Source organism: Squalius cephalus (genome assembly GCF_949319135.1).
Source record: "Squalius cephalus genome assembly, chromosome: 24".
NCBI lineage: Eukaryota > Metazoa > Chordata > Actinopteri > Cypriniformes > Leuciscidae > Squalius > Squalius cephalus.
The window spans coordinates 25,075,817-25,102,068 of NC_137145.1; the positions used below are offsets into that span (position 1 = coordinate 25,075,817).

At 40.8% G+C, this 26,252-nt stretch overlaps 2 protein-coding genes across 2 annotated transcripts; one reads left to right on the top strand and one right to left on the bottom strand.

Moving 5' to 3' along the window:
* Positions 1–1,022: 1,022 nt before the first annotated feature.
* LOC307152608 (cystatin-C) lies at positions 1,023–2,764 on the top strand. Its single transcript, XM_079861400.1, has 4 exons — positions 1,023–1,276; positions 1,771–1,922; positions 2,011–2,112; positions 2,234–2,764. The coding sequence occupies exons 1-4, from the start codon at positions 1,183–1,185 to the stop codon at positions 2,318–2,320; spliced, it is 435 nt and encodes a 144-aa protein (XP_079717526.1). The 5' UTR covers positions 1,023–1,182; the 3' UTR covers positions 2,321–2,764.
* Positions 2,199–13,061, bottom strand: rassf6 (Ras association domain family member 6). Its single transcript, XM_079861399.1, has 11 exons — positions 12,802–13,061; positions 11,705–11,782; positions 11,322–11,400; positions 10,928–11,079; positions 9,280–9,368; positions 8,373–8,566; positions 4,026–4,131; positions 3,831–3,878; positions 3,434–3,552; positions 3,248–3,345; positions 2,199–3,170 (listed from the first exon to the last, which is right to left on the bottom strand). The coding sequence occupies exons 2-11, from the start codon at positions 11,761–11,763 to the stop codon at positions 3,095–3,097; spliced, it is 1,020 nt and encodes a 339-aa protein (XP_079717525.1). The 5' UTR covers positions 11,764–11,782; positions 12,802–13,061; the 3' UTR covers positions 2,199–3,094.
* Between the last annotated feature and the right edge of the window lie 13,191 nt (positions 13,062–26,252).

Here is a 26,252-nt window from a genome sequence, read left to right on the forward strand (position 1 = left end):
ACAGACGATGGAATTTTAGTATTTTATAAAGCACTGGTGATATATATGAAGAGTTCAGATGCAAAAGCCTCTAAGTGCCATCTGAAATTTTCTTCTAGAATGATCATTTTTAACAAGCTCGTATATTTAAGTTCAGTCATTTCACTTAAATGACAATTAATAGGTAATTTGCATTGCCATTTAAGTGAAATTATTGAACTTAAAAATACGAGCTTGATAAAAATGATCATTCTAGAAGAAAATTTCAGATGGCACTTAGAGGCTTTTGCATCTGAACTCTTCATATATATCTGTTGTGCTCTGTCAGCATGTCCTTTAGTGACTCTGGGCTGATTGTTTTGTCTGGGCTTTTGTTTGGCAGTGTGGGTGTGATTTTTGTAGCTCATGTTCTAGATTGTTTTGTTTTTAAATGTGGCCTTGGTGAGAGGTATTTGGACGTCAATGTTCAGGACAAATGACTGATTATCTTCCTGGGACCAGCAAAACATGTTTTGGGATTTAGAGTGTATTATTCTTGTTTTGTTTAAGAAATTATAAGAGGGCACCATATTAGACACCATACATGCAAAACTTAATCCATACATGCAAAACTTTAATCTATTATTATGTAATACTGATATAATGTTTCTATATGATATGATTGTTGTATGCAAGGTACTTTAACACACACACAGACACAAACACACACACACACACACATATATATATATATATATATATATATATATATATATATATATATATATATATATATACAGTATAGCCTACAGATGCAGTTGCATGCAATACAAATAAATAAGCAGTGGCGTTTGCTCTCAAGTGTGGTTAAACTCTTTGTAAGCTTCACCTGTAAGTGACAGGAAGTTAAATTACATGCCGAAAATCTGTCTAAGCAGACCGGCAGCTTACGGCGTAAGAAGATTACCATTTATTTCCTCATTTTCTGACCTAAAGACACACACAGACACACACACACATACATACACAATGTTTCCTTTGACTCACCGTCTGTGTGGATTCACCCTTTCAGGCTCATTACATCAGTGGGCGTCACACGAACTCCACCCTCACGGGCGGGATAGGGCGCGTGCGGCACCAGGACGCGTCACGCATTCCGTGTCTACATGGCAGGATTCTCCTCACTCCCTGGGTCATTCTCTCAGAGAGCACGCAGCCGAAGCCATGGATGTCTGCTTTCTACTCCTCGTGTCTTTTCTCTCTGTGTTTCACGCCAGCACTACTGACCAGCCTTTGGAGGAAGAAATAGTTGTAGCAAGTAAGCTCATATTGTTCTACATTGGGTTATTTACACAATTTCAAATGTTGAACGTGTTTTTATTTTATTTTATTTTTATTGTCGTGTGCATTAAATGTGAATATTTTAAATAGGCCTATCAGAATTTGAACTGTCATATCAAATAGGATATCTAGACTATAGCTAGTTTTTATAGGCTAGCTAGGCTACTGTGTAATTATTATTGAGAGATTAGCTTACGTCGTAGATGCAAGATGTAAACTTGTAATTATGAGGGGAAAAAGTCAGAATTGCGAGATAAAAAGTCTCAATTTCGATTATGGTACTTCACAGAATACATTTCCTATCAAAAAAAAGGTATCATAATTGCAATGGATTAACAAAAAAACAATCTTTGTTGGTGAAATGTATAGGCTATAATTTGACATAAAGTGAACAATGCAATGCAAATACATTTCTTCAAAAAAAACAAAAAACAAGTGCTGTCATTAATATTCCCTCTCCGTGTCTCACAGGAAATGTGGAGCTTCTCGGTGGCTGGAACGACGCCAACCCAGAGAGTGAAGATGTTCAAGAAGCTGCTAAAGAAGCTGTAGAGGCATTCAACATGAAGTCCAAAGCAAAGAAATACTTCAAACTTATCAATATCACATCGGCTCGCATTCAGGTACAGATTTCATATTTTTATACTGTTCCTGTGTATATTATGTGTTCTAATCAGCATTGAATAACAGTGAGTGAACGTGTCTGTGCAGGTAACAAATGTGATAAACTACAAAATAGAGGCCACTATTGGAAAGACAAAATGCCGCAAATCAGATGATGCAAATATTGAGGCTTGTGGAATGGCAAAAAAGGTAATTTCTTTTTTATTTTTTTTTTACATATATACTTCATTTTTAGTTGATTGTTGCCAGTGTAACAAAAATGTACTTTACTGTACTTGTCTTATTTTTTACTTTTTTTTTTTTTTTTTAGCAACTGGCATGCAAGTTTGAGGTAACCCTTAACCAAATGAATGATGACCACGATGTGCAGAAGATGAACTGCAGAAGATCCTCTTGAATTTCACATGGACACCAAGTTGCCACAGTTTTGCACTTTTGGATAGTTGACCAGACCACACATTCTTTTTCTTGACATACACATTTTTTTTTTTTTTCTGATATATAGCTTATGTAGAATGGAGTACTTTTGTAAAAACTTATAATGTGGATTAAAAAAGCTCCCTTTGAAAGGAATTTTATATTTTGTTAAGTACCTAAAAATTTAAGCTTTTTTATAAATGGTGAGAATTTATAGTGAAGTGAGATCAGTATTTATATGTAAACTATTCGAAAACAAATTATGTAATGACAAAATGATATGTGATTTTAAGTGATACATTTTGCCAAGAAAGGTTAAGTTTAGAATCTGCCACTGGCAGATGTTTTCCAGAATTCTACAGTAAGCCAGTTGGAACTTATGAAGTCATTTTGTAAACCTTTTTTTTTTTTTTTTTTTTTTTTTTACATTTCCAAGAATACAATCTTGAGAGCAAACCACAGTATAGCAATAGAGCTATTAATCCACAAATAAACTGCAAATCAAATACCAGTATTTTATTTGGTTTCTCGCATGATAAATATTGTAATTACATTTATGTGAAAACTATTTTACATTATATTTACACTACAACCACAAACATTAAAGCCATGTTTGAAATGGCCTACATGCACTTTTGAACATCTCACAGTCCTGATTTCTGTCCTGAAGACTCCAGTTTCCATCTTATTTTCCATTTCTCTTTGTACCCTGAGACTTCATGTGGAAAACAGTTTTCCATTACCAAGACTTCATTTATACAGTTGTCTCGGTTTTGACCGGCATCATTTTTTTCAAGCACTGCAACAAAAGATTCCGTTCCGTTTTATACCTGTATGATAAAAAACATACGTAAGCTTATCAGGCAACACTAAAGTCATTGGCAAAAACACATTTTATTTTGCTTACTTTGCAATTATTCTTTGTTCTTCTTGATGCTCTTGCTCTTCCAGCTTCTGCAGAATTACTCTCAAAATGGGCATCTCTAAATTGAGGTACTGAGCGACCTGTTAAAGCAGTGGAAACAGGACATTAGTTTAACTTTATTTGAGTATGAAATACAAATTGCTGTCATGTCTGGAGAGCTAGTCTTACATCAAGGCTAACTTCCTGTTCGTCTGCATCCATGAGGAACATTTTCATAATGCTGTTTGATGGTCCCTGTAGAACACGTTCCCACAGTGGCAGGTCTGAACTGCTCAACCTTCGTTTCTCTACCAACAGTGGATTTAACAATCAGAAATGTGATTCTGTGAATTTCAGCAAAGTCTAAACTCTAGGACAGAGAATCTTGGAAAACTGGGGGGGAGGGAGGGAGGGGGAGGGGGGGTTATATAATATAATTATAAAATAAACTACTGCCACAATTAGAACTAAATTAAGATTTAAATTAAGAGTTAAAACTATTTTGTTCCTTGGGAATTGCTTTTTTTAATGTTTTGGAATAAATTGAGGGTGAAAACATAAAACTGAATTAATAATTCTACATTACCTCCACTTTGATGAATGCAGTAGAGAGCAAATTCATTTGGACTGTTTTCTACCTGCATTACAAAAAGGTTATCTGTGAATTTGTCTATCAAAATTAAGGGTGGATATCATGAGTCAAGTACAACAAAATGACTGAAATTACTTAGCAAAATGTTAAGGGGGTTATGTATTGAATTGTCAATAGTAATAATAATACCTACTTTAAATTTCTGAAGCAGCTGTGTAATGACTTCTTGTGTTGTCATCTTGCTGGTAATGTGCACATTTGTGGTTGCTCCATATGATGGCGTGAAAATAGATGTCTGCGTAAACAAAATAAACCGGAATGCTATAAAAAGGCTCACAAAACAAGTACAATATTCCCCTTTTGTATTCATAGAAGAAAGAAATTTGTATATACGGATGAATTAATAATGACTTCATTAATGGGGGAACTTTTCATTTAAATAGTTGGTCTGCTCACAAGACCCTTCAAATTTACACTCTCTCTTTTTTTTTCTTTTTTTTTTTTTTTGGTTGATTCTGTCATTTAACTGGGTTTATTTTTTACTACAATACAATTAGTTAAATTTGTTATTAGCACATTAAAGGTGCATTCAGTAGTTAATGCTACTTAAAAAAAAAGAAAAGAAAAAGATTTGCATTAAGAAACATTAAGCTTAGCGTCAGTTCTGTCACGTTAGTCAAGCTCGCATCAGCTGACTCTCAGCTGATCCACGTCTAGGAATACGACGCCTATCACTGTATACATATATAAGCTCCTTTAGTATTATCAGCAGCTGTTGCGTTTCTCTGGAGCTAATTACCCTCCTCCATCCCCAGCTCCTCCTCTCGTCAGTCAGTTTGGCATTCTGATTCCCCTTTGAATCAGAATAAATTCTCGAAATATGTTGTACATTAAAATCTTGAACTCATGATATCTGGAATACAGTCATGTTGGTTCTGTTCGGTTTACCCTAATTGCTGCTCTCCCTGCTCTTATCCATGGGTGCGCAGGGAGTTCTTGCCCAGGACAGAACCATACCGCCAATCCTAATTGTATGCTAATTGTCAATCATATTTAGTGGTCCTGACAGAAAAATAGTTTTTGTGAAGAGTCATCTGAATGGAATAAATCAAATGAGATGCAGGGAACACTATACAAAATCCTATATTCAATTTCTCAGAATTGTGAAATATAAACTCATATATGTCTCAGAAACGCAGTTTGAAATCACTCTTGTTCTCTACGTCACAAATAATATTGTAACCAGTCACGTCAGTGTGGATGTGAAACAGGTGCGCCTTCAGGTTTCTATGTCTTCAGAGACCGCATTGTGTGTGTGTGTGTGCTACTCTCTCTGTCTATCCACTTTGTTAGGAGATAGAGTTCCAGCTGTCAGTGTGCAGAAATTTCTCAAGTGTGAAAAATTAGGCGATTCGTGCCTGCTTGTCAAGGGCCCATCCCAGAGTTCGAGACGCATGATTTTTGCTTTGAGTATTTGGGGGAAGGGTATGCTCCCCTTGCATTTGAGCATGGCGAGTGTGAGCACTGTGAATTGCTCACTGTTAAAGTGCTTCATACTCATCTCACATATTTTCAAGGGCAGGCTCCTATATAGAGATCGTGAAATTCTATGACAACACAGGAAGTTCCTGAGGTTTGCTTTCAGGGGCAAAGCTTACCAATATCGGGTTCTTCCATTCGGCCTAGCCTTGTCACCCCGCACATACACAAAATACATGGATGCAGATCATGCTCTGCTGCGATTCGACATCTGAATGTTGTCACTCATCTGGTTTATCTGGGGTTGTGACTCAACATCAAGAAATGCATTCTCTCTCCTGCCTAGAGGACAACGTACTGGGACTCGGTCACCATGCGGGCACAACTGTGTCTGTAACTGTGGAAATTACTCTGCATCACTTTCAAAGATTTGTAGGTCTTATGGCAGCTGCATCCATTGTGATAGCTATTGGCCTTTTGCACATAAGACTGTTTCAGTTGTGGCTCAAAGCCAGGGGATTTCATTCAAGGGCGGATCCTCAAAGGCAATTAAGGTTTATGCGCCGTGGGCATCGTCACCTGTTCTATGTGGCTCAGATCCCAGTTCCTATCCCTGGTTCCCACTCTTGATGCGGGTTGTAATTGCAATATGCTGTACGACCTGGGGAGCGGTCTTAGATGGCCGTCCAGCCCGAGGGATCTGGAGTGGCCATCTCGATTGGCACATCAATTGTCTCAAATTGATGGCTGTATTTCTGGCCCTGAAGGACTTCCTCCAGCAGTTAAGGGGCTACAATATCCTAGGTGCTCAACACTACGGTAGTCTACTTAAACTGTGTCCACATGGTTCTGCTTTGGGGACAAGTTTCTGTCCTTCAGGGCGATTTACATTCCTGGACATTTGAATGTGGGAGCAGATTCATTATCTAGACAGGCTGTGACAAACGGAGAATGGAAACTCCAATTCAAGTCACCTTTATTTGTATAGTGCTTTTTACAATATACAGATTGTTTCAAAGCAGCTTTACATTGATAACAGGAAAATAAAGCAACAAAGTTTGTTTCAGCTATACAGCAGATCTAGAAGAAAGTATTTTGATAGTCCAGCTTAAGTTCATTGTGATGGTTCATTTCTGTTCTAAAAAAGGTATTGATTTAGTTCATCTATACAGCTGCTTTGAAGAAAACATTGATTTCACCCGACCCAAACACAAACTTCACTCCAAGATAGTCAAACAGATATGGGAAAGATTCTACGAAGCAGAAGTGGATCTCTTCACCTCTCAAGAGACAGTGCAATGTCCCCTTTACTTCTCTCTGAGCCCCCCAGCTCCCCTGGGTCTGGATGCAATGGCGCATACATGGTCCTGATTGTGCCTGTATGCATTTGCACCGTTCGCTCTCCTGGCCAAGGTGTGTCAAAAAGGGTCTTACTTCTTATTGATAGCACCTTGTTTGCAGATCATTGGTTCTCAGCGATAAAATCCCTCCTCAACCAAACATAGAGGAAGGATATTATCGAACAGGAGGAACCTTATTTAATCAATATTTAATCCCCGGCCCGAGCTGTGGCCCCTTAAAGCCTTCTGTCCTCCGCCTTTCAGTACAGAAGCAGGAGAAACTTCACCGAATGTGTCTAATCTGTGCTCTTCAGACTTATGTTCACTGCACTAGCCAGTGGTTTAAGTCAGAGCAATTCTTCATTTGCTATGGGTGTCGTAACCTCCACCAAGCAAACAATGTCACACTGGATGAGGGATGCCCTTGCCACAAATATGTGATGTGGCAGGCTGGTCATCTCTGCACACATTCATCAGATTTTATAGCTTGGATGCTCATGCTCCTTGAGTCGACATCCCAAGCTTCCTTGGCGTGTTTGCCACACACTCACAACTGGTCAAACAAAAATGTTTTCCCATAGTGCTATGAGCGCAGCATCTCATTCCCGCTTTTTCAGGGAACAGGGTTACAGTCAAGTAACCTGAGACATTATCTTGGTATATTTTTCTGTTGATATGAAAAATCAGGTACATTTAGCAATATAGTGGGTGAATTATGTATATGATGTATTTTACAATGTTATGATAAACTAAATGCCTTTCTCCACTGACGTTCTAAGTTGTTCAAAGCGTTTCTAAGGATATGATTTTTAGAAGGAAGCTGTCTGAATCTGGGATGGCGAATGGGAACATGGTTTGTGCATTAGATGTTTAATAATGTAGTCAAGCAAAAGGCTAATCATATTCATTACTGTGATGTGCCCAATGCTGTATAGAGCAATACATAAAACGCATTACCATTCTGATGCATTGACTTACGGACTATACGAGCCTGTAATTAACTCTTACACTACTTCTTCTGAATCAGTTTCTGGTTCAAACATACATGGCTGATTTAAACCAGTATTTCCACTTGCCATTGTGCAGCTTTTTCTACAGTTAAGTTGACCAAGTTGATGAGGTATTCTGAGCTTGTGTGATTGCATGGAGGCGGGGCTAATTTGCATATTCATGAGTCCACATATACTATATGAAGCATTCAATGTTAATTCAATGTTGATACAAGACCTTATTTCACCCATGTTAAAAGGCAAGACGGTGAAACAATGTTGCATTGTCAACACTGATTCAACCTCAGTGCCTGATGTTTTGACCTGGCTTTAATGAGATTTCCTCAATAAATAGGCAAGAATAAACCTGGCGTCCTCCATGATTCCTTTTCTTTCCGACAGCAAAGCACTTGAATACGATGAGTTCGAAATTGCAATTTCAGAAGTGGGAAGTAGGACATTTCTGATAACAGCACGATAGCACGATTTACAGAAAACTCAACAATCATGGTGAAATACGTTGATAGATGCTAGTACAAGTACAAATTTAAAGTTACAAAGTTCACAAAACATGTTCCCCTTTGGACTTTTACAGATGTATGTATAAAGTTAAACTATATAAAATACCTATCAAAGCAATATAATACTAACAAGCAATATAATACTAACAATATTATTGATAATTTACATCTGGCTTCAATGTTGGTCATGGTAGATAAGGTACAGACCTTGTAGTTGTAGAAGTGTCCATTGATGGAGAAGCGATTATTTCTGTTCCTCTGACTTTCTACCATCTTCTTACTTTTCACCCTCATTTTCACCAGCGAGGCATCACTCACGGTTCGGGTCAGATATGAACTTTCTTCACTGATAGGCACAGTCCGTGAAGGCCCTAAAGTCTTGCTCTCGTATTGGATGTAGCCTTAAAGAGAGATTTAGTTAATTAAAGGAGTAATGCCATTTTTAATGCAGAAATCAAACTGCATGATATTAAGTAATTATACTGTTTTTCTTTATATGTATTTTCTGTGTTTACAAACACATGTTGCCATAGTGCTAATTCCACTGTTATCGAATAGAGCGCAACAGTCGGGTTCTCGAAGTAAAAACATTCGTTTTCTCCATAGAAAAAGGCAACATGCGGAAAAAGATCTTGTTAGCTCCGCCCACTCCCATGAAGCACTGCAAATGGATTAATCGAATTGATCTCCATTCGCCCTCAAAATACTTAAATATTAGTATTTAAGCATATTTTGCAATAATCTTAAAATATATTGTTTCAACATTTGTGATTGAGTAATTTTATATTTCTCCATCGTTTTTAATTAAAATATGCTGTTTGCAATGCTTCATGGGATTGTAGTTCTTTCCCTCACTAAAGCCGTAAAGTTCACAGTCTTGTACCCTTGTATTTTTGTTTGCATTTCAAATACTGCTTCAAATCAAAGTTTGTAGCCAGTTGTGATTCACTTCGTAGCTGATTGTCTTGGTTCATGGCTTACAACTCTTTAACGAAAACTTTAAAATACCTATAGGGAAAAAATAATGGAAAAAAATACTTCCGGAACCAGCGCCTCTGAAAAAGGGTGCACTCTATACTGACTGTACTTGTAATACAAGTATAAGAAATGTAACCTTGAGTAGGATTTTCAGGTTTCGTGGATTCAGCTTCCTCCAGTTCATCAATACGAAGATCATCAAATTCTCCCCATCGTGTCATACCCCTAATGGGACATAACATTTTATTAAATCACAAGCATATACTCTAATGAGAAAGCATAAAAAGACAAAGTCTTTAACAATGATTTCTAGGTCATTTAGTCATGTTCAGACTGTACAAATGGCTTAATCTCATCTAAGACAGAAAGTTTGTTTTGTGTCCACTGGCTTCCTGTTATAATCTTGCCACACCCATTTTATTCACACTTAAATGTTCAAACCTTATCTTCCCACTGTAGATATACTCATTGTTTAGTTAGTTCTGTTCTGTTCAAAACTGGACTACAAGATTGTGCCGTGAACCTGTAAATTCTGATTCAATTATGATTGAACTTAATTCATGTAATTAGAGTTTTTTTTTTTTTTTTTAATGACTTTATTTTTATCATGTAATTTTCATTCAAAAGTGTTAATTCTGTCATCATTTACCCTCCCTCAAGTTGTTCCAAACCTGTATGATTTCTTTCTTCTACTGAAAATAGATATTTTGAAGAATGTTGGTAACCAGGCAGTTGATGGACCCCATTGTAGTATTTTTTTTTTTTTTTTCTACTATGGAAGTCAGTGGGGTCCATCAGTGGGGTCTAGTTACCAGAATTCTTTAAAATATCTAATAATAAAATATCTAACAGAAAAAAAGAAACTTGTACAGGTTTGGAACAACTTGAGGGTGAGTAAATTATGACAAAAATTTACATTTTTGGGTGAACTATCCCTTAAGGATTTTAAATTATTACGTAGGCTACTTATTTATATTCATATACTCATTTACATATGAGTAATGTTTTAGCTGATATTTTAAAGTTTATAGTCATTTTCTTTCTGGAAATAAACCAAACAATATTGATGACTCATCAAATGCTTATCCAAATGTTGTTCAATCAAATGCTCTCTAGCATGAGAATGTCCCTCCTCTAATTCCACATACAAGCATGTTTATGATGTAATCCAAAAGCAAACTAAGACTAAAGACTAGAGATTATGTTTTCGATATGTCCCACTCCATCTTTGTTTCAGTAGAAAATGTATCAATACAGCATCACTTGGTTTCATGGGGTCTTTAAAGTCACCATGAACTCAAAATTGACAATTCTTATTTTTTTTTAATGAAATATTACAGTATTTAGTATAAATCATTTTCAATTCATGTGCCTCGTAGTCTTTAATCAAAATCTCTTCCCTTCCCTCTTCTCTGATGATGTGTTTACTGACGAGAGGGCGGAGCAACCTGTCACTCACATGAGATCCACCAATCACAAACCACAACCATCCAATCAATTCCCCACGGACAAAATCAAGTTTTTCTTGTCTGAGTTTCACTCGGATATCCGGCACATTAGAGAAGAAAAGACTATTGCAACTTCTGTTTCATGCCAAATTTAAACTCTGGCCCCATAGATATCCATTGTACAGTACAGGAACGAGTCAATTTTCCATGCCACTGATATTGTCGATAAGAGTTCAGGCTTCAATGAACCTGAAATATTCCTTTAAATAGACCAGCTGGTTTTTACTTTTTACACATAAATAATGGAATGTAATTTTTTTTAAAAAGAATACAAACCTTTTATTTCCGAGTGGACTCAAGGGGTCTGGTGACTTGACTGATGACTCATTTGTAAATATCGGTTTCTCATCTTGTATTTGTAACTGAATGGGTTTCTTCACACCCCAGGAAATGCCAAGGATGCCTTCAAATGTCACCTTCCCTTCATTCTATAAAAGCAGACATGACACGGTTATTACTGATATGCTATACTGTTCTGTCCCAGCAGAGGGCAGTACAATACAGTTTATGGCAAATTATGATTATAGGCCCAAAGTCCACACAGGTGCAAAACCACATGGTGCATTCAAATACCCTCTAGAATGGTCAAACTTGTCTCACATGTATTAACTGAGCTTTAGTAATGTAATGAATGCATTATCTACATAAAGATACAAGTATGATGTTTTACCTCATAGACAGTGAGCTGCAGGTGTGTTGAGTCTTTAAGAAAGCAGTTGTAGGTGTTCAGTAAAGAGGAAAACTGAGCCCTTTGAATCCAGAAAAAAATCAGCAAGAAAGTAAGAAAGATACTTGTTTAGATTCTCCACTTTAGACATTCATAGGTTGACTACGTGTCAACCTATTCTACCAACCCAAACCCGAAACACCTAACCCTAACAGTCTTCTAATACTCTATTGAGAGTCAGTTGACATGTAGTTGCAAAGTTACTTATAGTTAGTAGAATGTCTAAAGTGGACCATCGAAATTAAAGTGTAACCAATAATAATAATAAACTTGAATGATGAAAACATGAGCAAAACAAATATATATATGGGTATATGACTACTCACCTGGAGCACGATTTTCCGGCACCAATTAGAACAACAGAGTTTGACTGACCTGCATTCATTTCAACACACCAACCCGATCTGCAAAGAAAGAATGCATTTTTTTAAGCACCATTAAAATATACTAATGACACACTCAAGCCATGAAGACTTTCAAGTCAAGACTGCTGTATCCCTCTCAAGATATTTATTCAGATGAATTCCAACTGTGTCCAAACACGTTTTTTTGTCAGCATTATTAGTGTCTGGTATTTGAGTGAAGGCAGCTGATGCGTCCATGCTAATGTGCTATTAGCAATCAGACCCTTTCAAAACGCCGTGCTTTAAAAACACTAAAGCCTGAGGCCATTGGAGGAAAAAATAGACTGGCGGTCTTGTGTGTTTAGGATTGTTTGAGTTGTACTTTCACATTGCTTGCTCAGTCCGACCAGAAACATTGAGTGAATTTGTGCGTTTGAGGGAGTGGTGTGGTTTTTCAAGTTAGAGCACGCTCTCTACAAACCACAGATACAAATGCAAACAGCTTTGACTGACAAAAGATCTGTGCATCTGTATGTAAATACGTCAGTCAGCAGTGCTTTGCCAATGCAATCAAACAAACAATGGCTGAAGCAACTTTGAAATTTAAAGCCACAGTGTGTGTTTGATTCAATTCAGAACTCATTTTAGATAAAGATTTGAAGTCCCTTGTGTATATTCATAACATTAGCATGTTTTCAATTGAATTTCTTAGTTCCTTAGCTGGTAATTTCATAACACATATAGGCTACTTTCTTGTAAGTCACTTTTGCATGAAGGCAACTGCCAGCAACATATATAAAAGCATACTTCTCATAAGCAAACTTGATTTAACCTGGTAACACTATTTTACAGTACTTTTTTTTCACGTTACATGTAGTTACTGTAGTAATAACTATAAATAATGCAGTATTACATGCAAGTAAACCAACCCGTATTCCTAACCCTATGGTAAGTACATATAATTCACATTACTCAGTACTTAATTATACTGTAACACGGACACCTTAAAATAGAGTGTAACCGTAACTCTTTAAACACAATACTGTAGTGGCACATGAACACTCTCACAGTTCACTCACCTGTCGTCTGCTTATATCCAGTGTCAGTGGACTTTACCAAGGAAGGGGTCACATATCTCTTCCCAAACGGCCACGGCTATAGCAGTGTCACAGCCCGGGACAGAATGAAGAACTACAGTCCCCGTCAGGTGTTTTCCTGGAGGTTATGACAATGTTGTGCTGTAACTTGATCCAACTCACCTCTTCTAAGGACTTTCTGGGAATGCCTGTCAATGCAGTGAATGCGTGAACACACCCATAGGTATGAATCCCATAGGTTTGAATTTGTCGGCGGAACAGGAAGTTTTTGAATTATTAGTGACGCAGTGGCCTTAGATGTCAATAGTGGGATGTTTCTTTGTTCTAATTTCATTTACCTTAAAGATTTGTGTGCAGGGTGTGAGATTTATGGGAAATTAATTTAATGAAGAGGTCTGGAAATATATTGCACACTTTATTTTGATAAATTTGTTTTTGATTAATATAGTCTTTCAAAATGTTTCACAAACCTACATATTTGATAGGGTTATCATAATAGTAACATTTCCTCAGTCAATAATTTTGAGAAATGTTTCTTATGCTTATTAAGGCATCATTTATTTGATCAAAAACAGTAATATTGTGAAATAGTAATATTTAAATATTTGTTTTCTATTTGAATATATTTTAAAATTATTAATGTGGAGCAAAAACAGCAACATAAAAATATAAAATAAAAAATATACAAAAAAACTGAATTAAAGTTTTGCATTATAAAATAATTAGAAATAATAATAGAAAAGTCAAATTAAATAACTTTAATTAAGGTCATACTTTTAATTGGTAACACTTTAGAATCAATAATTTTTTGGTAAACATAAACAATATGCATTATATTTTTAATATAATATTTAAAAATGTTCATAGTTATGTTAGTTCACAGTACATTAACTAGTAAATGTTGAGATTAACATTAGCTAAGATTAATGTAGAAGTACAGTTCATTATTAGTTCATGTTAACAAATGGAACCTTATTGTACAATGTTACAGTTTTATTAGATTTGTGCTATGGTATTAAATAGTAAATATAACTTCAAATCATATCTTTCAAGTCATGATATAATACAACCCAATGATATATTGTATTTTAGACTAACTTCCATGCAATCTTTACATTTAAATTAATCTTGACCTTACAATTTCTTTTGCCCATTTGTAAAACTTAATAACCACCCTCTTACAAGTGTGTGTGTGTGTGTGTGTGTGTGTGTGTGTGTGTGTGTGTGTGTGTGTGTGTGTTGCAGCTAAAGTGTTAAGTTCTGATGTATAAAACAATTAGACACTCCCAAAAGCTGCAATATTCAGAAAGAATGACAAAACACAAGTGCACTTTGACCCTCAACCTTTGTCCAGCCTTTTAAAGACCCATCAACAACTCCACACTATTTCAAAATATTGCGCAGAGGTTCGCAATATATACCATGTTTTGAAATCTCTTTTTTCACATACTCACTATGATTTTGCTTTAGCCATCCATTTTAATAATTAGAAAGTTGCTACATTACATCACATTTAAACTGCAGTTGCTTCACACACACACACACACACACACACACACACACACACACACACACACACACACACACACACACACACACACACACAAAGCTACTAAAATTTAAAAAGTAAAAACAGCTGTGCAACTGGTTGAACATGTTAGCCCACATTACAGATTGGGATCGCTTTTGAAATCTATGAGTTTGCTAAATAGGAATGTGCCATTGCTGAAATCTATTCTCTAACTGTACAAGAGATGGCAGTATAACTTAAGTGACACAAAGACCTACAAGGAAATTAGAAGGCACTGTGTTGGAGTTTTTATATTTACGTACTATTTTCAGCCTTTCAGTGATTTACAGCTGGATAGATAGATAGGCCTGCGTGGATTTGGACCTTTTGAAAGGTACGTTTGGAGTCAGACTGCGGTCTAGTTCTGTCTCACTCATATTGTATTGCAGAATGCTTGTTGCGTGATCATTGTAATGTCTCAATGTCTGCCAAAACTCTGGGTGACTGTTAGGGTTACGAAAGGAACATCTGAGGAATCGCAGCTGTCTTCAGCCTCCAAATGATGTTAACTTTGCTGTTACAATAGACTCCATTTCATGAACCCCAGTACATACACTACTGTTCCAAAGATTGGGCTCATCAAGCTTTTTCTTAAATTAATACTTTTATTAAACAAAGATGCAACTGATCAAAAATGATTTCCACTCAAATATGAAGCAGCTCAACTGTTTTCAACATAGATCAGACATATTTCTTGATCATCAAATCATCATATAAGAATGATTTCTGGATCATGTGACACTGAAGACTGGAGTAATGATGCTGAAAATTCAAAGCTGAATTTTGTTTCATCACAGGAATAAATTACATTTTAAAATATATTACAATAACTGTTTGTTAACAATGTATTTTTCACAATATTACTGTATTTGTGATCAAAAATAAAATAAAAAATAAAAAATAAAAAAATGCTGTCTGGATTCGATCAGTTCATTATTGCAGTTATTACTATGTTTCTAGCATGTTATGTGTTTGGCAACAGTTCTTCTAACCCTAATTGATGGAGTATGTAGCATGGAGACACATCATGGTCTTATTCCATGATGACAATGTCAAGATTCATCAGGCTTAAACTGTGAAAGAATGGTTTGGAGGGAGCATGAAGAATCATTTTTCACACATGACTCGACACCTCTGAGTCATCACCTCTCACAGTTTAAAATCTTTGGGATGTGCTGGAGGAGACTTTATAGAGTGCTGGACTCTTGCACTGTCAATACAAGATCTTGACCAAAAATGTATACACCTCTTGATGGAAATAAATGTTGTGATATTATTTTTATCAAGAGTGCTGCTTGTTGGCTGCACATCCATGATGAGAATCTCCTGTTCCACCAAATCCCAAAGCTGCTCTATTGGATTGAGATCTAGAGACTGTGGAGTCAGTTTCAGTATATTATTGTCATGTTCACGAGTTCACACTTACATACAATTTGAGGGGGTAAAGTTTAATGCGTATTTGGCGTGCTGTCCGGAGGGAGGGCTCCGAGCTCGGAGTTCGGCCCGAACCCAGAGTACTCCCCCCGGATGTAAGTGTTTAGGACTGGAAGCGTGGAGAAGGGGTGGTGGGGGGATGCTGCAAAACTGTCAATGGATTGAGGTGAGACTGCTGAGTGTATATATACCTCTTATCATTGATTGCTGAGTGCTCTCCACTTGTGTTAATTATCTGAACGTGCTCCTCCCGAACTTTGTTAATAAAACATCATTTCAAGAAACCAGTTTGAGATGATTTGAGCTTTGTGACATTGCGTGTTATCCTGCTGAAAGTAGTGGTCATAAAGGGATGGACACGGTCAGCAACAATACTCAGGACTGCTGTGGTGTTTAAACGATGCTCAATTGGTACTAAGGGGCCCAAAGTGTGCCAAGAAAAAAAAAAAAAACATCATTACACCACCAACAGCCTGAATCACTGATACAAGGCAGGATGGATCCATGCTTTCATGTTGCTTACATCAGATTCTGCCCCTACCTATTTTCAGAGATTGTTGTGTGTTCAGAGATGCACTTCTGCAGACCTCGGTTGTAACGAGTTACATTAACATTAACATTTAATCATTTAGCAGATGTTTTTATCCAAAGCGATTTACAAATGAGGAGAACAATAGAAGCAAACAGACCAGCAAGAGGACAACAGTATACTGTACAAGTGCTTTAACAAGTCTCAGTTAGTCTAACACAGTACACATAGCAAGGTTTATTTTTATTTTTATTTTTTTATCAGAAAAACTAAACAAATAGAATAGTATTGAATAGAATAGAAAAGGTAAGTGCTAGTATTAATTGGTCAGGTGTAGACGAAAAAGTTCTGTCTTTAGACATTTTTTGAAAATGGCTTTTTCTAGCAGCCTGATGTGTCTTTAGACATTTTTTGAAAATGTCTAAAGACTCAGCTGCTCGAATTGAGAACAGTCCAGAAAAAGGTCCATGAGAGTGATTTTGTGCCTCTTTGGGATGGCACCACGAGACGTTGTTCACTTGCAGAATGCAAGCTTCTGGAGGGCGCATACGTCTGAACTAGCGAGTTTAGGTATATTGGTGCAGAGCCAATACAGTACAGTATTGGCAGCCAGTGCAAACTGATGTAGAGAGGTGTGACGTGGGCCTTCTTCGGCTCGTTGAAGACCACCCTCGCTGCTGCATTCTGGATCAGTTGCAAAGGGTTGACAGTGCATGCCGGAAGGCCCGCTAAGAGAGCATTACAATAGTCCAGTCTGGAGAGAACAAGCGCTTGGACAAGGAGTTGTGTGGCCTGCTCTGATAGGAAGCTTCTGATCTTCCTGATGTTGTATAAGGCAAATCTGCAGGACTGGGTCATTGGAGTAATATGGTCTGTGAAACTTAACTGATCATCAAACACAACTCCAAGATTCCTGGCTGACCTGGAAGGAGTTATGGTTGACGAACCTAGTTGAATGGAGAAGTTGTGCTGAAGTGTTGGGTTGGCTGAGAATACAAGCAGCTCTGTTTTAGCAAAGTTGAGTTGAAGATGATGGTTCTTCATCCAGAAACTGAGAGCAGGGCAGTCTCAGTTGAGGAGCCGCTTTTGAAGCCAGATTGGTTGTTGTCCAGGAGGTTGCTGTGCGAGAAACATGGAGAGTTGGTTAAACACAACTCACTCAATTGTCTTTGCAATGAATGGAAGAAGAGATATCGGTCTATAGTTTTCCAAAAGTGCTGGATTTAGAGTGGGTTTCTTAAGCTGTGGGGTTACCCGAGCTTGCTTAAATGCTGTGGGAAAGGTACCAGTGTGAAGAGATGTGTTGATGATGTGAGTAAGTGCAGGTATAACTGAAGAAGAAATGGCTTGAAGGAGGTGAGAGGGGATAGGATCAAGCGGACAGGTAGTAGGATGATTGGAAGGATAAGTTTGGAAATTTCTGCCTCCGAGAGTGGAGAGAGGGAGGAGAGAGAGTGTGTATTTGTTTTAATGTGTTTGTCAGTTTGTGGTGTGGAGAGTTGGCCACTGATGGTTGTTGTTTTGTTTATGAAGAATGTTGCGAAGTCATCAGTCGTTTTGACTGGGATAGAAAACCAGCCAAAAGTGAGGTGAAGGGGTGGTGGAGGGATGCTGTGAAACTGTCATTGGACAGAGGTGAAGGAAGAATATATTTATATTGGCTTCCTCTTGTGCTGATTGGTTGATTACCTGAACGTGCTCCTCCCGAACTTTGTTACATAAAACTTAAATTTCACGAGTTCACACATAAATGAAATCAGATAAGATTTTAGATACACCGTCTGGTGCACCTGGACATATCATCAGTGATGTAACCTAGGATCACGGGGGGTTTCGGGTCTTTCAACAATCAGACCCCCTCCCCTAGGCGACCCAGCCGGGGTGATCAGGTCCCAGCTTATGTCCAGGTAGCGCTACTACCCTACACGCCATGCCTCTCCTCTCCTGATCCACAGCCACCTTGATGCTACTTCTGCAGCATCAGTGACCAACTTGATGGCCCTTCGCTGGCTCGCTCCTGTGATGCCAAGCATTTTGTAGGCCCTGCAAAGGGATTGGCCCACAAACCCTCGACATCCCACTTCGAAGGGTTGGCATATTGCCCGCCACCCATTGCTCCGGCAACCCTCCACAAGCTGGGAGTACTTTGCCCTCTTTCTTTCATTGGCCTCCTCCATACGGTCCTCCCAAGGCACTGTGAGCTCCAAGAGAATTACCTGCTTGGAGGCCTCTGAGGTGAGCACAATGTCTGGCCTTAATGTTGTTATGGCAACTGCTTCAGGGAACTTCAGCTGCTTGCCCAGATCAACTGACAGCTCCCAGTCTCGCGCCGTTGCCAACAGGCCAGAGGAGGTGCCCCGGGCAGCTGGTGTTGACTTCTCCCCAGCTCTGACAAAAGCTGTGGTCTTCACTGGGCGGAGGCTCTTGCTGTGGCTAATTCCCCTCAGATAGAATCCGCTACGGCTTTTAGGACCTGGTCATGCCGTCAGCGGTAACGCCCTTCGCCCACGGCTTTTGGACAGCAGCTGAGGATGTGTTCCAATGTTCCTCTCCTCTGGCAGAGGGGGCATGCTGGTGTCTCCACCTTTCCCCAGGAGAAGAGGTTGGATGGACTTGGCAACACGTCATAGACCGCCTGGATCAGGAATTTTATCCTGTAGGGTTCAGCCTTCCAAAGCTCAGTCCATGTGACTTTGCGCTCCGCTGTTTGCTCCCATCTTGTCCAGGCGCCCTGTTGCCGCATCCCAGCCACCTGGCAAGCTTGCTTCTCCTCAACTCCTGCACGCACCTCCTCCAGGATCAGCGACCTCCTCTCTTTCCCTTAAGCCTTGTCGTAGCGAGGAGTTCTTCTGCTGCCCAGGCCAGCTCTCCCCTGTGCCACTGAGCCCACCAACACCTTTTGCCGTAGCCTTGACTCTGCATCGTCCACTGCCACGGCAGCCCTCCACTTCCGCCCTGTCCTGACCTCAATCCCAGCCTGGGCAACCTTTGGATCACTGGACTCCTGATACTGTAGGACCTCCCTGGACCGCGTCACCATGAACTCCTCGCTCAGGCTGCTCATGGGAAGCTTCAGCTTGTTGTTCTGCCCATATAGAGCAATGCTGCTCAGGCTTCGAGGCAGTCCCAGCCACCTGCGCAGAAACCTGCTGATCCTCATCTCAAAGCCTTCCACCGTTGAAATGGGGACTTCATACACCAGGAGGGGCCAGAGGATCCGAGGGAGAATACCGTGCTGGTAAATCCAGGCCTTGAACTTGCCAGGAAGGCCAGACTTGTCCACCACGGCCAGCCAGGTCTCCAGGTCTTGGTTGGTCGCTTTTGTGGAACCTGCGTCTCTGAGGCTGCAATTGAACACCTTCCCCAGGCTCTTCACAGGTTCCTCTGTCAGTGATGGTATCTTGGTGGTGCCAAGTGAGAAGTGGAACTTGTCAGTAACCTTCCCTTTCTTCAGCACGAGGGACCTTGACTTAGCCGGCTTGAAGTTCATGCGAGCCCAGGACATCAGCTCCTGAAGACCGTTCAGGATCCACCTGCAGCCTGGGACAGATGTTGTGGTCACTGTCAGGTCATCCATGAAGGCTCTGATGGGTGGCTGTCTAACTCCAGACTTAGAGAGGGGCCCCCTACACTGCATTTCCGCAGATTTCACCAGCATGTTCATGGCGAGTGCAAAAAGGATGACTGAGATTGTACAGCCAGTGATGATCCCCTTCTCAAGCTTGTGCCATTCTGAGGTTGTCGTTCCGGAGGAGACTCTCAGATGGAAGTTGGCATAGTAGTCCAGGATGAGGTCTCTGAACTTCTTCGGGGTGTGATGCCGGTTCAGTGCCTCTTCGACCAGCTTATGAGGTATGGATCCATAGGCATTTGCGAGGTCCGGCCACAGCACAGCCAGGTCCCCCTTGTTCTCCCTGGCTTCCCTGATAAGCTGAGTGACCACACCTGTATGCTCCAGACATCCAGATACCTCTGGGATTCCTCCCTTCTGGACTGATGTATCAATATAGGAATTCTTCAGGAGGTAGTCTGTCAGTCGCCTGGAAATGAGGCTAAAGAAGATCTTTCCTTCAACACTCAGCAGTGAGATGGTCCGGAACTGATTGATTTTCTGAGACTTCTCCTTCGGGATCCAAACACCCTCTGCCTGTCTCCACTGGTCTGCTACCTTTCCCCTCCTTCAAATCACCTTCAGGATCTTCCAGAGTTTGTGGAGTAGTCTTGGACAGTTCTTGTAAACCTTATAAGGTACTCCACTGGGCCCTGGAGCGGAGTTTGCCCTTGCCCTTCTAACCACCTCCTAGATCTCCTTCCAGCCGGGCTCTTTCCCGTCAAAGTCCAGAGCCGGTGCAGGTGGATTGATCAAGAACCTGCAGGGGCCTAGGTCTTGCTCTCTGTACTCATCACTGTAGGATTGCTTTCTTGTGGTGGTCAACCTCAGCTTTAGAGCAGGTGAGTTGGCCGCTGCGCTTCTGTCCTTGCAGCTGTTTCGTGAATCCAAATGGGTTCGCTAGAAAGGCAGCTCTCCTCCTGGACCTCTCCTTCCTCCTCCTCCTATGCCACTCCGCTCTCCTCAAGGTCATCAGCTTTTTGCGGATTATGCTGCGTAGCTCCGCAAGCGGTCCCCTCTCCTCTTCGCTTGCAACCTTGAACTGCTGCCTTAAGGTCTTCAGCTCCTGCCTGAGCTGATGGATTTTACTTGCTCTGTTGTTCATGGTATAAGGGGGCTTCGCTGCTCGCTTCTCCTCAAGTCCAAACCTCTCTGCATCTAGGCTGATGATGATTGTAGTCATCGTTTTGAGGTGTCGATCAGCTCTCCCTTTGGCAGTTGCCTCCAAGATGGTATCTGCGTCTTCATCAAACTGGCGCCACTCCTTCTCCTTGCTAGCTTGGGGCCACTTCACCCGACGATGTTCTGATGTCCTGTGTGCATCAGGTGGTTGCATCACCTGGAGGCTCCGGGCACTGTGGGGTGACTCCGGGCCTGGCTCCTCCTGCGTCTCACCAGGTGTAGTTCCTGTGCGCTGTGACTCTACCTCCTTCTGTATACACTTCATCTTGGCCTGGTGGATCCGCAGGCCATGTCGGTTCTTGCATATCTTGCCACATATACATTCCATTGTCATCGTCATGTTTTCATTGCCATATGTCGTCGTCCTTTGATCCATCCTGTGGGATTCTCTTCCGCCCCCCCTCTCGGGAATCCCTAGGGGTAAATCTCCTGTAGGTCGATTCGTAGCTTTTGTGGGTTCCTTCTTCTCAGAAGGTGCAGCTTGGGATGCTACCCCTCACTCCCCCGGTGCCGTCTTTCCGGGCTGTCCACTGTCTCTCCAGCTGTCACCAATCTGTACTTGGTGGTCAACCAGACTGTTCCTGGTAGTCACTGGTTGTTCCAGAAAAGAAGATTTTAGATACACCGTCTGGTGCACCTGGACATATCATCAGTGATGTAACCTAGGATCACGGGGGGTTACGGGTCTTTCAACAATCAGACCCCCTCCCCTAGGCGACCCAGCTGGGGTGATTAGGTCCCAGCTTATGTCCAGGTAGCGCTACTACCCTACACGCCATGCCTCTCCTCTCCTGATCCACAGCCACCTTGAATATAGTAATTTATGCATATTTGGCGTGATCCGGGATAGGGTTCCGAGCTCCTAATTTGGCCCAAACCCAGAGTACTCCCCAAAAAAAGCCATATAAGCACAGGACAGCAATTTTAAAATGATGTGAAATTAACCCCCCAAAAAAGTGAAGGGTACGAGAAGGTATTTGCAAAACCACGCTTAACCTTTCGACCGAGAGGGCTCTCGCAGGGATCGGACGGGTAAGCCCCGCCAGCACTTGAACTGTAAGCTCTTGAGTACTGCGCAAGATTATACGAGCGTGATTCAGGATTGAGTTTAGCCGTTCGACCGGGAGGGCCGTCGCAGTATCCGGCTGGAGCCTGGATGAAGTGCCCACGGCATCCCCACCTGCAGTCGAACGGAGGGCACCCACTGTATTTGGTCGGGAGGGCTCGACCAGCGCCTCGAAGGGTTTTGGGACACGGGAATAGACCCCTCGCTGCCCAACGAACGGGGAGCCCACATGGCGACACAAACGCAGTTGTCCGACGATGACTAAGTCAGGCAGGCTCTCAATGCTATTTGAACGGAAGGGCTCAACCGGTGCTTCGGAAGGGGGACTGAGCCCGGCCCACGAATGGGGAGCCCTCACTGCGTGTGAACGGGGGAGCCTGCAATTGTTTGTAAAAATACACTGAAGCGAATTACAAATTTTTGTTATAGCAGGCGTGAATATGGTGAGCAAAAATGGGTTTGACTTTTCTTTTTCTTTTTTAATGAATGAATGCAGGTGATGGGAACGATTTAATTAGTTAGGGCTTGGTGTCTGGATCTGATGTAGGTTTTGAAGGCTTCTGATGACCAACGACCAAGCATTTGCATTTGTTGTTGGGAAAGACCTTTTTGGGCGACTGTGGTTGCTGCTCCTATACGAAAAGAATGACTTTAAAATTGATTTGCTGCGATACCGGACTGGATGAGAACTACATTAAGATGTTTTTGGAACCAGAATCTTGTGGCTGGATGATTGTAGTCGTCTGCGAAGAGTGGATCGAGTGGGGATTTGAACATGGAACGTCTATACTGCAGGTAATTTATGAGAGAATGGTACGGTTGAATGGGAGTTGGCAGATTGAAAATGTAAACGAAGTGACCTTTTTTAGCTCATCCAGTTTTACTTTGTTTAATGAAGAGAGATATGGGTTTCGTTATCTACGATCTGTAAATCTGAAATTGTAGGGTGGATATTTGTGTCGAAGAAAGCCAGGATGAACATTGCTGTGCGGGCGGTGTAGGTGGAATGGTATCCGAGACAGAGTGTTGAAATACATTTGGTGAGTATGTCAATTGTAATAGGTTGTCTGGTATCCGGGCGGGTGGGATGGGATCTTTTAATTCCTTTGATGAGAAGTGAAGTTTGAGAGTTATTTATGGCAGGGGCAGGCTTACTGTAGGCTAATTTATGGAAAAATGTAATGCCGCTTAGATAGCTTTTTATGGACCACCTTACTCTGTTAAGGTGAGATATGAAGGACGTAACGGATATTCACGAGTTCACCCTTACATCAATTAAACAGAGTAAAGTGTTACGGACCCTGGTCTAGGTCAGGGAAGTAACATAAACAACAACACAATGCTTCTCAGTTAGTCTTTTTATTTGACTTCTCTTGCTCTCTTGATTGTTTTCAGAATATGGTATCTCAGAGTTTACAAAGTGTTTTGAGTAAATCAAGTAAATCAAACAAAGCAATATATGAAGCAAAATCTTCAGGGGTGAGCTAATGCCAAAATAACAAACAAACAGAAACTAACTTTCCCACAAGAAAGCTAACTTCCCTAATGATCACAAATAAAAGAAACAAAAGATACAGAAAAAGTACCCTATCTCCTTAACTATCCAGTAAACAGGAGAAAAGTGAAGGCCTTTTGGCCTACAAAAAAAACGAGGCACTCACCCCCTACAGCTTCTCAAAGTCATGTAGCTGGTATATAACAGATGTAATCACAAGCATTGAGGTTTCTAAAAACATATCACCCAGAATTAGGTGGCTAACAGCACTCTGTTAACTCTACACAGGAAGAGCACAGCAGACATTGTGTTACACTTTCACAGGTCAAACACACAGTACAACAAAGTGCAAGCAAAAAAAACAGAGAGCTCCCTCCAGAGGAATTCCAGGGGATTTTATAGTCCAGGCCTCTTTCTCTGGTCCAACCACCAACGGCTTCTCATAAAGTCCAGGACCAATCCTAAAGAAGGAGACAGCAGGAACAACAACAAAAGCATCACAACCGTAACACCCCCACCCTTAAAATTACAAATAATTATTTGTAATCACAAAACAATTCTTAATCCTCAAGGTTACATGGTGCACGTGACAAGGCATCGGCAAGCACATTTTCACATCCCTTCTTGTGCCGAATTTCCAAATTAAAACCTTGTATCAAAAGAGACCAGCGCATCAGTCTATGATTTGAATTCGACATCCGGAACAGAAAAACCAGGGGATTATGGTCAGTATACACCAGGATAGGGACATTACAAGCATCAAGATAAATTTCGAAATGCTGAAGTGCAAGCAACAGTGCAAGAGCCTCTTTTTCGATTGTACTATAATGTCGCTGCGATTTCGTAAACTTCCTTGAAAAATAGCATACTGGGTGATCAATTCCAGTAACATCCTCCTGAATAAGGACTGCGCCTGCTCCCACCTCACTCGCATCCACTTCCAATTTAAATGGTCGTGAAAAATTCGGAGCTGATAGAACTGGGGCACTACACAGCAACGTTTTAACAGCATCAAAAGCTGACTGACATTCTGAACTCCACTCAAAAACTTTGGATTGACTCAGTAAGTTAGTAAGGGGTGATGCAACTTCAGCAAAATTCTTGCAAAAAGCACGGTAATATCCCGTCATTCCCAAGAAACGACGCAGCTCTCGTTTCGTTTTGGGAGCTGGAAAGTCAATTATGCACTCAATTTTCACATTGACAGGACGCACCTGTCCCTGACCCACACATTTCCCAAGATATGTCACGACCGCTTTACCGAACTCACATTTGGCAAGATTCAATGTAAGAGATGCATCACTTAGTCGATGAAAAACTGCATATAGACTTGTTAGATGCTGTTCCCAATCAGATGAATAAACAACAATGTCATCCAGGTATGCCTCACAGTTTTCTAACCCAGCCAGCACTATTCTCATTAGGCGTTGGAAAGTGGCGGGTGCGTTTCGCATCCCGAAAGCCATCCTCTTGTATTGCAGGAAATGATCAGGCGTAACAAAGGCAGAGATTTCTGAAGCCCTGGCGGTCAAGGGTACCTGCCAGTAACCTTTTAACAGGTCAAGCTTGGTTACAAACTTTGCAGCGCCAACCCTATCAATACAATCATCCATCCTTGGTAAAGGATAGGAATCAGGTTTCGTGATGGAATTTACCTTGCGGTAATCTGTGCAAAACCGAAATTTCCCATCTGATTTAGGCACCAACAGACAGGGTGAGCTCCATGGACTGGAACTTGGCACAGCAAAACCGTGTTCTAACAAGTATGCAGACTCTTTTTGCATTATTTCTCTCTTGATGGGGTTTACACGATAGAAATTTTGCTTGATAGGAGAGCAATCACCCACATCAATATCATGTTCCAACACTGTGGTTTGACTAGGCACATCAGAAAAAAGAACAGGAAACTTTTCAATGAGCGCAACAACATCACTTTGACACGCTTCACTCAAATAACACAAATGGGACTTTAAATCCACTAAAAGCTTTGAATTGTCCAACAGAGCACACGATACATCTCGCATCCTAAGCCCATCCTCCTCAGGACAATACACAGCTGCCATAGCAGCAGAGATGGAATCAGTGGCTTTTGGCAAACTCTGAGCTACATCCTTCGGAGTTACATCTCTCATTACATAGGCCTTAAGCATGTTAATGTGACACACTCTGGTCTTTCGCTTTCTGTCAGGAGTATTAATGACATAATCTGTGTCACTTAATTTCTGCTTGATAGTATAGGGACCCGAGAACTTTGCCTGCAATGAGGACCCTGGAAGAGGAAGGAAGACGAGCACCAAATCACCTTCCTGGAAACTTCGATAAACACTCTTTTTATCAAAGCGGGTCTTCATTTTAATTTGAGTGTGGCCCAACTCCGAAAGTGCCACTTCACGAGCTCGGCGTAGGCGTTCTCTGAAGGAATTCACAAACTCGAGTACGCTCGTTTGGGGGGTTGTCTCTGCCAACAACTGTTCACGAAACAGTTTTAACGGGCCCCGCACAGTGTGCCCAAACACTAATTCGGCAGGACTAAAACCTAAGGATTCC

Bases quoted from the DNA above. Each gene is read 5' to 3' on its own strand.
- LOC307152608 (XM_079861400.1), top strand. From the start codon at position 1,183: ATGGATGTCTGCTTTCTACTCCTCGTGTCTTTTCTCTCTGTGTTTCAC. The intron at 1,923-2,010 runs GTACAGATTTCA...GTGTCTGTGCAG, and splicing joins TCACATCGGCTCGCATTCAG to GTAACAAATGTGATAAACTA. The intron at 2,113-2,233 runs GTAATTTCTTTT...TTTTTTTTTTAG, and splicing joins CTTGTGGAATGGCAAAAAAG to CAACTGGCATGCAAGTTTGA.
- rassf6 (XM_079861399.1), bottom strand. From the start codon at position 11,763: ATGAATGCAGGTCAGTCAAACTCTGTTGTTCTAATTGGTGCCGGAAAA. The intron at 8,567-9,279 runs GTTACATTTCTT...TCTCTCTTTAAG, and splicing joins ACCTGAAAATCCTACTCAAG to GCTACATCCAATACGAGAGC. The intron at 3,171-3,247 runs GTAAGCAAAATA...TTTATCATACAG, and splicing joins GAACAAAGAATAATTGCAAA to GTATAAAACGGAACGGAATC.